Here is a 15,098-nt window from a genome sequence, read left to right on the forward strand (position 1 = left end):
ATAGTGAAGGTGGCGTTTGGTATGCTTTCCTCTATTGGTCAGAGTATTGAGTACAGGAGTTGGGAGGTCATGTTGTGGCTGTACAGGACATTGGTTAGGCCAAAGATGGAATATTGCTTGCAATTCTGGTCTTCTTCCTATCGGAAAGATGTTGTGAAACTTGAAAGGGTTCAGAAAAGATTTACAAGGATGTTGCCAGGGTTGGAGGATCTGAGCTACAGGGAGAGGCTGAACAGGTTGGGGCTGTTTACCCTGGAGTGTCGGAGGCTGAGGGGTGACCTTATCGAGGTTTACAAAATTATGAGGGGCATGGGGTTGGGGAGTCCAGAACTAGAGGGCATAGGTTTAGGATAAGAGGAGAAAGTATAAAAGACTCCTAAGGGGCACTTTTTCACGCAGAGGGTGGTACGTATATGGAATGAGCTGCCAGAGGATGTGGTGGAGGATAGTACAATTGCAACATTTAAGAGGCATTTGGATGGGTATATGAATAGGAAGGGTTTGGAGGGATATGGGCCGGGTGCTGGCAGGTGGGACTAGATTGGGTTGGGATATCTGGTTGGCATGGACGGGTTGGACCGAAAGGTCTGTTTCCATGCTGTACATCTCTATGACTCTAAGACCTGAGATGTATTTCTCTCCAGAATAAAGTAATTCTGACAGGGGGAGCTAGACTATAGCTGAAGCTGAAAAACGAGTGGAGTCGGTCTAATTCCATGCTCAGCAGCAGATCCCTCTGTTACAGCAGCAGTAGGGAAAGGACTGAAACTGTTAAAAGTTACTTTCAAATACAGAGCAGCATATCGAAAGAAAAACTTCTGAGTCTTGCCCTGTGCCCTGTATTCCTGTGTAGTCTGGTCTGTAATCATGATAATATGTTGATTCTGTTAGATTTGCTGCCAAAATCCAATAAATTTATGGTGTACATGGTCGTTTATTCATAGGAAAATTTTGTGTGCAATTCAGAGAATTGTCCCTGACAGCAAGTAAAATTCTGATGCTGCTGCTGGTTTTCTGCCCCACCAAAATGTATCGATGCCTCTGACACTACTTAAACATATTTTGATACGTTATCTTCTGCTCCTTTTGGAGCCCGTTGTGTTTTTTGGTGTAGAAGTTGCAGAGAAATTAGAACAAAGAACATTAGAGTGCAGTACAGGCCCTTCAGCCTTCAATGTTGTGCTAACCTGTGGAAACAATCTGGTCTGCCTCTCCTACACTATTCCATCTTTATCCAAATGTTTATCCAATGACCATTTAAATGTCCTTAAGGTTGGCGAGTCTACTACTGTTACAGGCAGGGCATTCCACGCCCCTACCAAACTTTGAGTAAAGAAACTATTTCTGACCTCTGTCCTATATCTATCACCCCTCGATTAAAGCTACATTCCCTTGTGCTAGCCATCACCATCCAAGGAAAAAGGCTCTCACCATCCACCCTATCTAACCCTCTGCTTATCTTATATGTCTCAATTAAGTCATCTCTCAACCTCCTTCTTCGCTCACAAAAACAACCTCAAGTCCCTCAGCCTTTCCCCATAAGACCTTCCCTCCATACCTGGCAACATCCTAGTAAATCTCCTCTGAACTCTTTGCAAAGTTTCCACATCCTTCTTATAATGTGGTGACCAGAACAGTGTGCATTACTCCAAGTATGGCTGCACCAGAGCTTTGTACAGCTGCAACATGACCTCATGGTTCCGAAACTCAATCCCTCTACCAATAAAAGCTAACACATTGAATGCCTTCTTAGCAACTGTGTCAACCTGGGTGGCAACTTTCAGGGATCTACATGGAACCGAGATCTCGCTGCTCATCTACACCACCAAGAATCTTACCATGAGCCCAGTACTCTTCATTCCTGTTGCTCCTTCCAAAGTGAATCACCTCACACTTTTATGCATTAAACTCCTCTCAGCCCAGCTGTTTATCTATGACCCCCTGTAACCTGCAAAATCCTTCATCACTGTCTACTCCACAACTCCACCAACCTTAGTGTCATCCGCAAATTTACTAACCCATCCTTCTATGCCCTCATCCAGGCTATTTATATAAATGACGAACAACAGTGGCCCCACTGCTCAAGTTGTTGAAGAACTAAGTAAGGTTTGTGAGGCACAGCCAACTCTTCACAAAACCATGTTGACTATCCCTAATCAAATTATTCCTTTCAAGATGATTATAAATCCTATCTCTTATAACCTTTTCCAACACTTTACCCACAACCAAAGTAAGGTTCACCGGTCTGTAATTTTCAGGGTTGTCTCTACTCCCCTTCTTGAACAAGGGCTGAAAATGTATTGCTGGAAAAACGCAGCAGGTCAGGCAGCATCCAAGGAACAGGAGAATCGACGAGGCAGCATCCAAGGAACAGGAGAATCGACGTTTTGGGCATAAGCCCTTCTTCAGGAACATCGATGCCCGAAACGTCGATTCTCCTGTTCCTTGGATGCTGTCTGACCTGCTGCGCTTTTCCAGCAACACATTTTCAGCTCTGATCTCCAGCATCTGCAGCCCTCACTTTCTCTTCTTGAACAAGGGGACAATATTTGTTATCCTCCAGTCTTCTGCCATATTCCTGTAGACAATGAAGACATAAAAATCAAAGCCAAAGGCACTGCAATCCCTCCCTGCTTTCCAGAGAACCCTAGGATAAATCCCATCTGGCTCAGGGGACTTATCTATGTTCACACTTGCCCGAATTGCTAACACCTCTTCCTTCTAAACATCAATCCCATCTAGTCCAGTAGCCTGTATCTCAGTATTCTCCTCAACAACATTGTCTTTTTCTGGTGTGAATAGCTTCTCCTATCTCCTCGGACTCCATGCATAACTTCCCATTACTGTCCTTGATTGGCCCTAATCTTACTCTTGTCATTCTTTTATTCTTGATCCACCTATAGAACATTTTAGGGCTTTCCTTGATCCTTTCTTCCAGTGACTTCTCGTGTTCCCTCCTGGCTCTTTTTAGCACTGTCTTTAGGTCCTTCCTGGCTAACTTGTAACTCACAACAGCCCTAACTAACACTTCACGTCTCATCCTAACATAAGCCTGCTTCTCCCTCTTGACAAAAGATTCAACTTTTTTAATAAACCATGGCTCCCTCGCTCAACCACTTTCTCCCTGCCTGACAGGTACACACTTATCAAGGACACGCAGTAGCTGTTCCTTGAATAAGCTCCACATTTCAATTGTGCCCATCCCCTGCAGTTTCCTTCCCCATCGTCTGCATCCTAAATCTTCCCTAATCGCACCATAATTACCTTTCTCTCAGCTATAACTCTTGCCCTCCAGTATATACCTATCTCTTTCCATCGCTAAAATTATGGTCACTATCACCAAAGTGCTCACCTACCTCCGAATCTTACACTGGCCATGTTCATTACGCAATATCAAATCCAATGTGGCTTCGCCCCTTGTTGGCTTGTCTACATACTGTGACAGGAAACCCTCCTGCACACATCGGTCAAAAACTGATCCATCTAAAGTATTCAAACTATACTATTTCCAGTCAATATTTGGAAAGTTAAAGTCCCCCTTAACAACTACCCTGTTACTCTCACTCAGACCCAGAATCAGCTTTGCTATCCTTTCCTCTACATCTCTGGAACAATTCAGAGGTCTATAGAAAACCCCCAACAGGGTGACCTCTCTTTTCCTGAGTCTAACGTTAGCCCATACTACCTCAGTAGATGAGTCCTCAAATGTCCTTTCTACCATCGTTCTACTGTCCTTGACTAACAATGCCACACTTTTATCCTCTTCTCTGTTCTTACTGAAACATCTAAATCCTGGATCCTGCAACAACGATTCTTGTCCCTGTTCTATCAGTGTCTCTGAAATGGCCATAACATGGCCGTAATCGCAGGTACCAACCCATGCTGCAAGTTCGTCCACCTTATTCCAGATGCTCCTGGCGTTGAAGTAGACACATTTCATACCGCCTTCCTGCTTGCCGGTGCATTCTTGCGACTTTGAAACCTTATTTCTGATCTCACTACTCTCAACTTCCTGGACATTGGAACTAATTTAGGTTCCCACCCCCCCCCTGTTGAATTAGTTTAAACCTTCCAGAAGAGCAATAATAAATCTTCCCCCCCCCCACCCATGGTTCAGGTGTAGACCATCCTGTTTGTAGAGGTCCCACTACCTCAGAATGAGCCCCAATTATCCAGTTATCTGAAACCCTCCCTCCTGCACCATCCCTGAAGCCATGCATTCAACTCCTCTCTCTCCCCATTCCTAACCCTGCTAGCACATGAGAAAGTGATGACTGCAGATGCTGGAGATCAGAGCTGAAAAATGTGTTGCTGGAAAAGCGCAGCAGGTCAGGCAGCATCCAAGGAGCAGGAGAATCGACATTTCGGGCATAAGCCCTTCTTCAGGAAGAAGGGCTTATGCCCGAAATGTCGATTCTCCTGCTTCTTGGGTGCTGCCTGACCTGCTGCACTTTTCCAGCAACACATTTTTCAGTCCTGCTAGCACATGACATGAGTAACAAACCAGAGATAACAACTCTGTTTGTTCTAGCTCTAAGCTTCCACCCTCGCTCCCTGAATTTCTGCCTTAAGTCCCCATCCCTTTTTTCTATCTATGTCATTGGTGCCTATGTGGACCACAACTTGGGGCTGCTCCTCCTCCCCCTCAAGGATCCTGAAAACACGATCCGAGACATCATGAACCCTCGCACCTGGGATCTAACTCACCAACCATGAGTCTTTCTTGTTCTCACAGAACCTCCTACCTGTCCCCCTAACTATGGAGCCCCCATTGACTAATGATCAGCTCGTCTCCCCGCTTCCCTTCTGAGCAACAGGGACAGACTCTGTGCCAGAGACCTGTACCCCATGGCTTACTCCCGGTAAGTCGTCTTCCCCAACAGTATCCAAAACGGTATACTTGTTATTGAGGCGAACATCCACAGGGGTTCACTGCACTGCCTGCCGGTTCCCTTTCCATCTCCTGACAGTAATCCATTTACCTTTTTCTTGTACCTAAGGTGTGACTACCTCCCTGTAACTCATCTCTATAACCCCCTCCACCTCCGAAAAGATCCGAAGTCCACCCAGCTCCAGTTCCAGTTCCCGAATGCGGTTTTCAAGGAGCTGGAATTGAGTGCACTTTCCTCAGATACAGTTAGCAGGGACACTGGAGGTGACCCTTATCTCCCACATACTGCAGGAGGAATGTTCAACTGCCCTAACCTCCCTTCCCACTATTCTAAATTCCTCAAGAGGCTTTTGAAAATTTTTTTTAAAACTGGTTATCTTATCAATCTGGAGCACAGAACTCTTTATTTTGGTTAGAGGAGGAGGATGGATGGGAGACACAACCTAAGTAGTTTTTCAGATAACACAACTGCCCAAATATATTACGTCACTTATTCAGCAGGCCCTTGTCAGCTCCTGCTCAGTGTGCACTCTGCCTATTCATGAGGTAAGTTTTTAAAGCAGTCATTTACCTTCCCAGCAGCCCCCCCCCCCCGCCTCGGTTGTCGCTCCTGCTCTTCCGGCTGTTCCTCTCTTGCCCTGCTACTTTTGATTCATCTGATTTCTGCTCTATGGATCTATAACTCAGAATACACACTATGGGACTGATTATAATTGCATTACATCAGTCATTCTGTCCCTTTCTTGCTAATCTGGTCCATTCTTTCTTGAAGTCTGCTTGAACTGATCTATTTTTAATGCTGCTGTTTATTTGAATCTGTTTGGTCAGAAATGGTATTCTGTGCTCTGCAGAAATGGAGAAAAGAGGGAATGGGACAGAGTCTGATAATCTGTGAAAGTGGGAGCAGTCCTCCAAGGACATTGAGCACAAGGAACATCACCTACTACATGATAGAACTTGTACAGGACATAATTGACATTCAATTATGAGAGCTGAATTCGGGGATCATTCATCAGGGACTGTAAAACTGTTAGTTTTCGACAGACGTGTCATCTGTTTCTGTTCCGAGAGGGAAATGCAGATTCTGTTTGTTTGATTTCTTTTCACTTTTGATATTTGTTAATGAAGGTAAACACTTTGAACTGAGTGAACGCTTCTCTGTCCAATGGTCGCATGCTAACAATGATAAGATGCTAGGCTTTGATGCGCATTGGGGAAAGAGTAGCAGCGACCTGAGAGAGGATTGTAAGGTGAGATGTGGCTAAGGACTGCCAAAGGTGCCAATTTGTGAGCATTATCCTACTTAGGTTATTGGCACAAAATTATCCCTGCCCACCTCATGCCGAGATAGAAATCTTACTCCATGTCAGTGATTTAGAATATTTTGAATAGGTGATTTAATGAAAACATGAACGATGGATAATTGTGAGTAGGATTGAGACTTCAGTCATGTTAAAGGATAAATAGCATTTAAGACTGCCTCTGCTTCTGTGCTGCAATTTCCATGTAATTCCACATTGCCATGTGAAAAACAGCAGTGAGAGTACAAACAACCGTTATCAAGAGAAGAACGCACAGATACAGTAACAACTGTTACTGTGGATTTTCAGTTCATGGTTGAAAATAAAAGTTTTAATATGCGGACACTTGACACTATTTGCATGCATTTTATTTAGAAAATCTTCCTGAAACCATGGAAGCATAAATTTTATATATTAAAATCATGAATAATGAACTTTAAGTACGTTAAAGGAATTTTTATTTGTTGTAAAATGGTATCTCTATTAAAATTAGTGCAACTCAATATACCCACTAAAGCTACATTCTTAGTGCTTGGTAGAGATGTCAGGAAATTATATACTTGCAGATTCACAATTTTTCACTGAAATGTCTCGCAGCAAAAACACAAAGATTGGAAGTTGTGTTTAGCAATGAGAATTTGATAATGGGTGTACGGGACTTGAAGGAATACGCGGTTTAAAGCCTAATAAATTGCCCAGACCTAGAGATAATTTTGTCCTGTTCATTTGGATACTTTGACTACAAGAGTAATCAATCACACTCCTCCCAATGTTGCAAGATTCTCGCAACTTCAAATATTTCAAAGACCCCTTTCATGCCCAACAGAATCTGAACATTTCCCATCTTTGCATTTTCATCAAACTACCAATGCTAAATCCTGGGTCCCTCTCTAGTGTTCAGAAACCCTGTAACATTCACATAACCACCAAACAATGCCCATCTCCAAATGTTTGGGTCATACCATCCTCCCTTGACATTCAACAGCATTACCATCACTTAATCCCTGACCATCATTGTTTTGTGGCTTATTATTGGCCAAAAATGTAACAAATTGGCCATATAAGCATTAGCTACAAGAGCAGGTCAGGGGAATTCTCACTGGGTGAGCAACACACCTCCTGATTCCTCAAAGCCTGTCTACCATTCACTCGGCACACATCAGGAATGTGATAGAATTTCCCCACTTACCTGGAGAAACACAGTTCAACAACATTCAAGAAACTCGACACCGTCCAGGCACTATTTGATTGGCATTCCATTTGTTACTCAAAAGAATCACTCCCTAGACCATTGGTGCAGCAATGTTGTAATGTATAACATACACAAGATGTGCTTCAGTAATTTGGAAAGAATCTTCCAAACTGGTGACCTCTGTACCTACAAGGGAAAGCACCCCAAGTGGTAGAATACCTTTTTATTGTATTCTTTCATGGGATGTGACTATTGCTGGCAGCATTTGTTGCCCATTCCCAATGTCCTTGAGTGACTGAGTGGCTAACTAGGCCAATTCGGTGGGTAGTTAAGAGTCAACTAAATTGCTGATGTCACAGTGACAATGAGGGCAGATTTCCTTCCCCAGAGATCATTAGTGAATAGGTTTTGATAACATGATCACCATTATTGAGACCAAATTTTAATTTCAGATTTTATTGATCAAAATTAAATTCTACCAGCTGCCCCAATGGTGCCCTTCCTCCATTCTTGTAGGTGGCACATGCTGCTGGTACTGTGCTTAGGTGGTGGAGGAAGTAACTATTTCTGACTGTGGTGCCAAAGACATGAGCTGCTTTATCCTGAATGTTGTCAGGTTTCCTGTGTGTTTTGGAGCTGCAGTCATCCACCACATGTGGAGTATTTGATCACATTTGTAGATGGTCGACAAACTTTTGGAGTCAGGTGGAGGGTTATATTCTGCAGCATTCCTATCCTCTGACTTACTCCTGTAGCCAATTTTTATATTGGTAGTCAAGTTCCCAGGTTGTTGATAGCAAGGGTTTCAGCAATCATAACACAGTTGAATGTCATGGGGCAGTGGTTAGATTATCTTGTTTTGAAGGTGGTCATCACCTGGTATTTGTATGGCACAAGCATTACTTGCTACTTTTCAGCTCAAGCCTGGACATCGTTCAGATCGTGTTGTATTTGAACATGGCCTGTTCAGTATCTGAGGAGTTGCGAGAGATGCTGAATCCTGTGCAATCATTGGTAAACATCTCAAATTCTGACCTTATTGATGAAGGGGAGGTCATTGATGAAGCAGCTGAAGATGGTTAGGCCCAGGACATTCTCCTGAGGATCTCATGGGGAGATGTCATGGAGCTGAGATGACTGACTTCCAACAGCCACATCCATCTTTCTTGTGGCTAGGAAAGATTCCAAACAGTGGAGAGTTTTCTTCCTGATTACTGTTGACTCCAGTCTTGCTCAGCCTCCTTAATGCTGCACTCAGTCAAATGTAGAGTCGATGTCAAAAACATTCACTGCCATCTCTCCTCTGGAGCTCAACTCTTGTTTATAATTGAGCAATGACTCTAATGAAGTGAGGTGCAGTGTGGTCCTGATAGAATCGAAACTGAAACACAGTGAACAACTTATTGGTAAGCAAGTGCTGATTAGAATACGATTGATTACAACATTTGCCACTTTACTGATGATCAAGAGTAGTCTGACTGGAGAATAGTTGATGGAATCGGAATTTTCCTTATTTTTGTGTACAGGACATACTTCGGTGATCTTTTTCATTTTTGGGTAGATGTTAGCATTCTAGCTATACTGCAACAGCTTGACATTACCATTATGCAATCTGCAAGGTCTTCTCCCAAGTTACACACCATCCTGACTTGGAATTATATTGCTGTTCCATTCGGTAAAAATTCTGGAACACTTTTCCTAACAGCGTTGTTGGTATACCCAAACCACATAGACCGTGGTAGTTTCAGAAGGAAGCTTGCCACCACTTAGATTAGATTACTTACAGTGTGGAAACAAGCCCTTTCACTCCTACAAGTCCACACCGACCTGCCGAAGCACAACCCACTCAGACCCATTCCCCTACATTTACCCCTGCACCTAACACTACAGGCAATTTAACATGGCCAATTCACCTAGCTTGCACATTTTTGGACTGTGGGAGGAAACCGGAGCACCCGGAGGAAACCCACGCAGACACGGGGAGAACGTGCAAACTCCACACAGACAGTTGCCTGAGGTGGGAATTGAACCCGGGTCTCTGTGTTAGCCAATAAATGTTGGCCTGTATCCCATGAATTAATTTAAAGAACAACTGCAAAACCCGTGTTCCTTGATTTCATGGCCATTGCAGAAGATTGGATGTTGAAAATTCCCTTTCGAGTTCTTCTAGATCCCATAATGTTGTCCTGCCCCAGTACATAAACTCTGTGGTTTAACCTGCAGAGTCTACCTCAATTCACTTCAAGATCCTGAGACTGAATAAAATGGAGTCCAGAAAGTTCCTGATCACTGTTCGATCTGTTTCTCTTGCAATACTGATTTCTATAGCTCTGGTATCATAGAATCATAGAATCCCGACAGTGTGGAAACAGGCCATTTGACCCAACAAGTCCACACCGACCCTCCAAAGAGTATCTCACTCAGACCCAATCCCCTACACTATCGCTTTACATTTCCCATACTAATGCACCTAACCTCCACATCCCTGAACATTATGGGCAATTTAGCATGTTGAACCCTGAGCTCAAAGTTAGCAATGCCAGGTGACAATGTGGGATTTGGTGATGATAGCTTTATCGCAGGTTGACTACAATCACATTTCTCTGTTTCAGTTCATAGGGATTTTCACCTCGATGGCAGAAGAGGCAAAGAAGTCATCACGAAGTAAACACCTGGTGACATTCACTGAATTTGCAGTTTACACTCGAGAGAAGATAATGACTTTCACAGGAAGGAACAGAAGCAGAGAAGCAGATCATTATTCAACTCAAGGAAATGTAAACTTCTAAACACGTATTCAGCATACAATACAGTATCAGGCTGAAGCTCAGGTTAACTGTAGCCTGTAGTGGTAGGGTGTATACTCGTCCTCGTAATCCCATTGCTGTCATGTCCACATAAAGATTCTGGGTGAAGGTTTAGAATAGCTCTGGTTCAGTGTAGCTCTGGTGAAAGTTTGGCAGTAAGCTACCTGCCATTTTAACTATTGATGATGCATTGGCCCAAGGACTATTCCTGATGAAGGGCTTTTGGCCGAAACGTCAATTTTCCTGCTACTCGGATGCTGCCTGACCTGCTATGCTTTTCCAGCACCACTCTAATCTTGACTCTGGTTTCCAGCATCTGCAGTCCTTGTTTTTACCCAAGGACTAAGAAAGGCAAGCAAGGTAAAATATGATAAAAACAGGAGTCTTCTGAAGTGAAATGAAGTTCAAACTTGGAAACAGAAGTAAAGGAAATGGGACAATATTTGAGTTGGTTAAAATTAGAATCTAAATTTGTCCTTGGTTTCTTGATGGAAAACACTTACCTTCAGTGGTCATCTGCCAGAGGGAAGATCCTCTCCATTTCTCCATATCACGTAGCCTTGTTGCCTTCATCTTTTGTTGCTTTTAAAAGCCTCTAGATTTCAATTTGGAGTTGCCTTACCATCCCCATTCTCTTTCTCCCTGTATCCGTCTCCATTTGCTCCAATACCTCCAGCACATTCTCATCATTTAAAATACAACATCCGTGAAGAAAGGAATCATTTTTAAATTAACCTTGTTGCATGGTTGAGTGGTTGAAATTTTAATAAAAGGGAGCCAGTTCATTCCTCTTCACATGGGATAATAACTGTTCAGGATTTCCTGTCTGGAATCATAGTGTTTTGGGAACCAGGATCTGACTCATAGTGTTATACAGCACAGAAGCAGAACCTTTAGTCCAACTAGTCCACGCTGACCATGTTCCCAAAGTAAACTAGTCCCACTTGTCTGCGCTTGGCTCATACCCCTCCAAACCTTTCCTATTCATTTACTTATCCAAATATGTTTTAAATGTTGTAACTGTACCCACATTCATCACTTCCTCAGGTAGCACATTCCATACATGAATCACTCTATGTAAAAACAAAGTTCCCCCTCATGTCCTTTTTAAAACTTCCAGCTCTCACCTTAAAAATATGTCCCCTTGTTTTCAACTGCCCCACCCTAGGGAAAAGACCCTTGTATTCACCTTATTCATGCTCCTCATGACTTTATAAACCTCGATAAGGTCACTTCTCAACCTTCCATACTCCAGTGAAAAAAGTTCCAGTCTTTCCAACCTATTTTTATCTCACACACTATCCATTCCTGGCAACATCCTGGTAAATCATTTCAGAATCTTTTCCAATTTAATAATATCCTTCCTATAGCAGGGTGACCCAAATTGCACACAGTACTCCAGAAAAGACCTCACTAACATCCTGTACAACCTCAACATGATGTCCTAACTCCTATACTCAAAGATCTTCTTAACCCTGTCTACCTGTAATACAAATTTCAAGAATTCTGTACCTGAACCCTAGGTCTGTCCATTTTACAACACTACTCAGGGCCCTACCATTAATTGTCTAAGTCCTGCCCTTGTTTGTTTTACCAAAATGCAATACCTCACATCCAAATTGAACTCTGCCACTTCTCAACTCATTGACCTAATTGACAAAGATCTCTTTGCAATCTTAGCTAATATTCTTCACTGTCCACTATACTACCAATATTGGTGTCAACCGCACATTTACTGAACAACCATGCCTCCAATATTCTCATCCAAATCGTTTATATAAATGACAAACAAAACTACCAATGCTTGTGGAACACTGCTAGTCACAATCCTCTGGTCCGATAAACAAACTTCCACCACTACCCTCTGTCTCCTCCCATCAGGCTAATTCTGTATCTATAGACAAGCTCACCGAATCCCATGTGATCTAACTTTACTATTTAGTGTATCATGAAGAACCTTGTCAAAGGCTTTACTAAAGTCCATGTAAACAAAATCTACTGCTCTGTCCTCAATCTATTTGGTTACTTCCTCAAAAATCCTCAATCAAGTTTGTGAGACATGATTTCTCTTGCACAAAACCATGCTGACCATCCCTAATCAGTCCTTGCCTCTCCAAATGCATGTAAATCCTATCTTTCAGAAACACCTCCAACAACTTACTCACTATGTCAGGCTCACGGGTCTGTAGTTTGCAGGCATCTCCTTACAGCCTTTCTTAAATTAAGGCACAACATTCAACAACCTCCAGTCCTCCGTCACCTCATCCAAGGTATTAGATGCAAAAGCTATTTCTGCTAGGGGCCCTGCAATTTCTTCCCTAACTTCCCACAATGACTTGGGATACACTTGTTCAGGTCATAGTCATGATCTTCCCACTGCAGTATTCTATTCCGCAACATAACTGAGTTTCTTGTTATGTAGCCAAACTTATCTCATTTCATTTCCTTGAAATGTGTTAACACCAATGTAAACAAGAGCCACTTCCCTTTTCCAGTGTCTTGATGGTATCACAAGCAGTATCTTTGTTTTGCCAATGTTCCAGTGCAAGATGTTTAGAGGCTGAAAACTGAAACAAGAATTGTTTCACATTGCTGTGACTCTGAGATGGAATTTCACTTTATGACTTAATGCACCTTGTATATGCTGGACTAAAAGATTCTGCTAGACGATGAGCTAGTACATTTTACTGAGTGTATTTGCACTGTGTAAATTCTGAGCATTTGTAGAATTGAGTGAGCAATTGACAGCAGCATGGTGGCTCAGTGGTTAGTACTGCTGCCTCACAGCATCAGGGGCCTGGGTTCGATTCCAGCCTCAAGCGACTGCCTGTGTCGCATTTGCACATTCTCCCCATGTCTGCGTGGGTTTCCTCCCAGTGCTCCAGTTTTCTCCCACAGTCCAAAGATGTGCAGGTTAGATGAATTGGCAATGCTAAATTGCCGCTGCTCCTTGGATGCTGCCTGAACTGCTGTGCTCTTCCAGCACCACTAATCCATAAATTGTCCATAGTGTTCAGGGATGTGTAGGTTAAGTGCATTAGTCAGGGGTAAATGAAGAGTAATAGGATAGGGGGAATGGGACTGAGAGGGTTGTTCTTTGGAGGGCAGGTGTGGACTTGTTGGGCCGAATGGCCTGTCGGGATTCTATGATTCTATGACTGGATCTTGACTGCAAATGGGCGTAGGTGAAGACTTCCATTGTAAACTTGTACTGAAATAATTCTGAAAATATTATTTATATTATACTTGCTTAACAGCAATGGAATGTATGGTCACAAAAAAAATATTTTTTAAGTTGCTACATGGTCCGATATGACTGCAGTGGAATGACAACACTTTGATGTTCACTTATTTTGTGTGTGTAAAGTCATTCTTGTGTGCTGGAAAAGGAAATTATTCTTTTCCTGCTGCAGTGAAAATAATGCAATTAAACTTGGGAAAAGATTGACACACTCATCTGTTCGATATCTTCAAAAAGATGAAAAATGTCTGCTTTTTCAAATAGATAGGGAAAGAATCAATTCTGACATGTAAAATACCTTGCAATTGAGTTGTAATTTGCACACAATGTATTTATGAAAATAACGCACAAAAGAGGCTTTTCAGCCCGTTGTGTCTATGCTAGCTCTTATGAGACAGCAGTTCATATGAACAGACACAGGAGGAGCAGAAGTCAATCACTTAATGTTCAAGCCTGTTCCACCGTCCAATATGACCATGGCTGAGGAAGGACGTTCCAAAGACTTGCATCCCAAAACTTGTGAGAAATCGGTTCTCCTTCAGTGACTCTAGATTCTCCTACAAGTGGAAACATCTTTTCCACTTGCATATTTATGATATAAATTGTAAAATGTTGGCCCCAGCATTGAACCCTGTGTCACATCGTTGGTTTTGTCTTGCCAAATAGAAAATGACACTTTATGCCTGTTTCATGTTTCCTGTTAGATGTACAATCTTCAGTCTGACAAACTGCATTACACCCTACACTGAGTTTTGAATTTCCATAAGAACTTTTGAAGCTGCAGATTATCAAATGCCTTCTGGAAATCCATATTCAGAACCTCCACAAGTTTCCTTTTATTCACAGCACATGTTCCTTCCTCAAACAATTCCAATGAATTTGTTAAACATGATTTCCCTTTCAAAAACAACGTTGACTCTGATTACCTGGAATTTATCTAAGTGCCTTACTATAAAATCTTTAATGAAAGCTTTAATAAACTGCCATCAATAAAATCTTTCTTCTGACATATGTTCAGCTAACTAGCCCAGTGTTTCCTGCTTTCTTTCCCTTTTTGAATAAAAGAATTAAATTCTGTTGTCTACTTGAGTTGAACTTTATCTGAATCCAGAATATTTGGAAAATTAGAACCAGCTCTCAGACTGAACACTCCTGCTCTTCTTTTTTTGTGCTCCCTCAGAGCCAGCTCTGAGTGAGCTGATCCTCTGACACTCCTATTTTTTTAAAACCCCCACACTACCGCCTAACTGCGGTAGTGTTTATTTTTTCCCCAGCACCCATGCTGCGTGTGTGCAGGTGCACCTAATATACTGGCAGAGAAATTTGCGAGAACTGCTTGGGAAGATTTAAACTAGTAAGGTGGGGGTTGGGACCCAGGGAGATAGTGAGGAAAGAGATCGATCTGAAACAGGTACAGCTGAGAACAGAAGTGAGTCAAATAGTCAGGGCAGGCAGGGACAAGGTAGGACTAATAAATTAAACTACACTAATTTCAATGCAAGGGGCCTAACAGGGAAGGCAGATGAACTCAGGGCATGGTTAGAAACATGGGACTGGGATATCATAGCAATTACGGAAACATAGCTCAGGGATGGGCAGGACGGGCAGCTTAATGGCCCAGGATACAAATGCCACAGGAAGAATAGAAAGGGAGGCAAGAGAGGAG

At 42.6% G+C, this 15,098-nt stretch overlaps 1 protein-coding gene across 1 annotated transcript in view; it reads left to right on the plus strand.

The window, feature by feature from the left end:
* Positions 1-15,098, plus strand: part of LOC122550249 (polycystic kidney disease protein 1-like 1) — a 291,308-nt gene that overhangs the window by 265,654 nt on the left and 10,556 nt on the right. The window contains exon 64 of the mRNA XM_043691004.1: positions 9,997-10,161. Within this exon, the coding sequence (XP_043546939.1) occupies positions 9,997-10,161 (165 nt within the window). The remainder of the gene's footprint in view (positions 1-9,996; positions 10,162-15,098) is intronic.

Source organism: Chiloscyllium plagiosum, chromosome 5 (assembly GCF_004010195.1).
Source record: "Chiloscyllium plagiosum isolate BGI_BamShark_2017 chromosome 5, ASM401019v2, whole genome shotgun sequence".
Lineage (NCBI taxonomy): Eukaryota > Metazoa > Chordata > Chondrichthyes > Orectolobiformes > Hemiscylliidae > Chiloscyllium > Chiloscyllium plagiosum.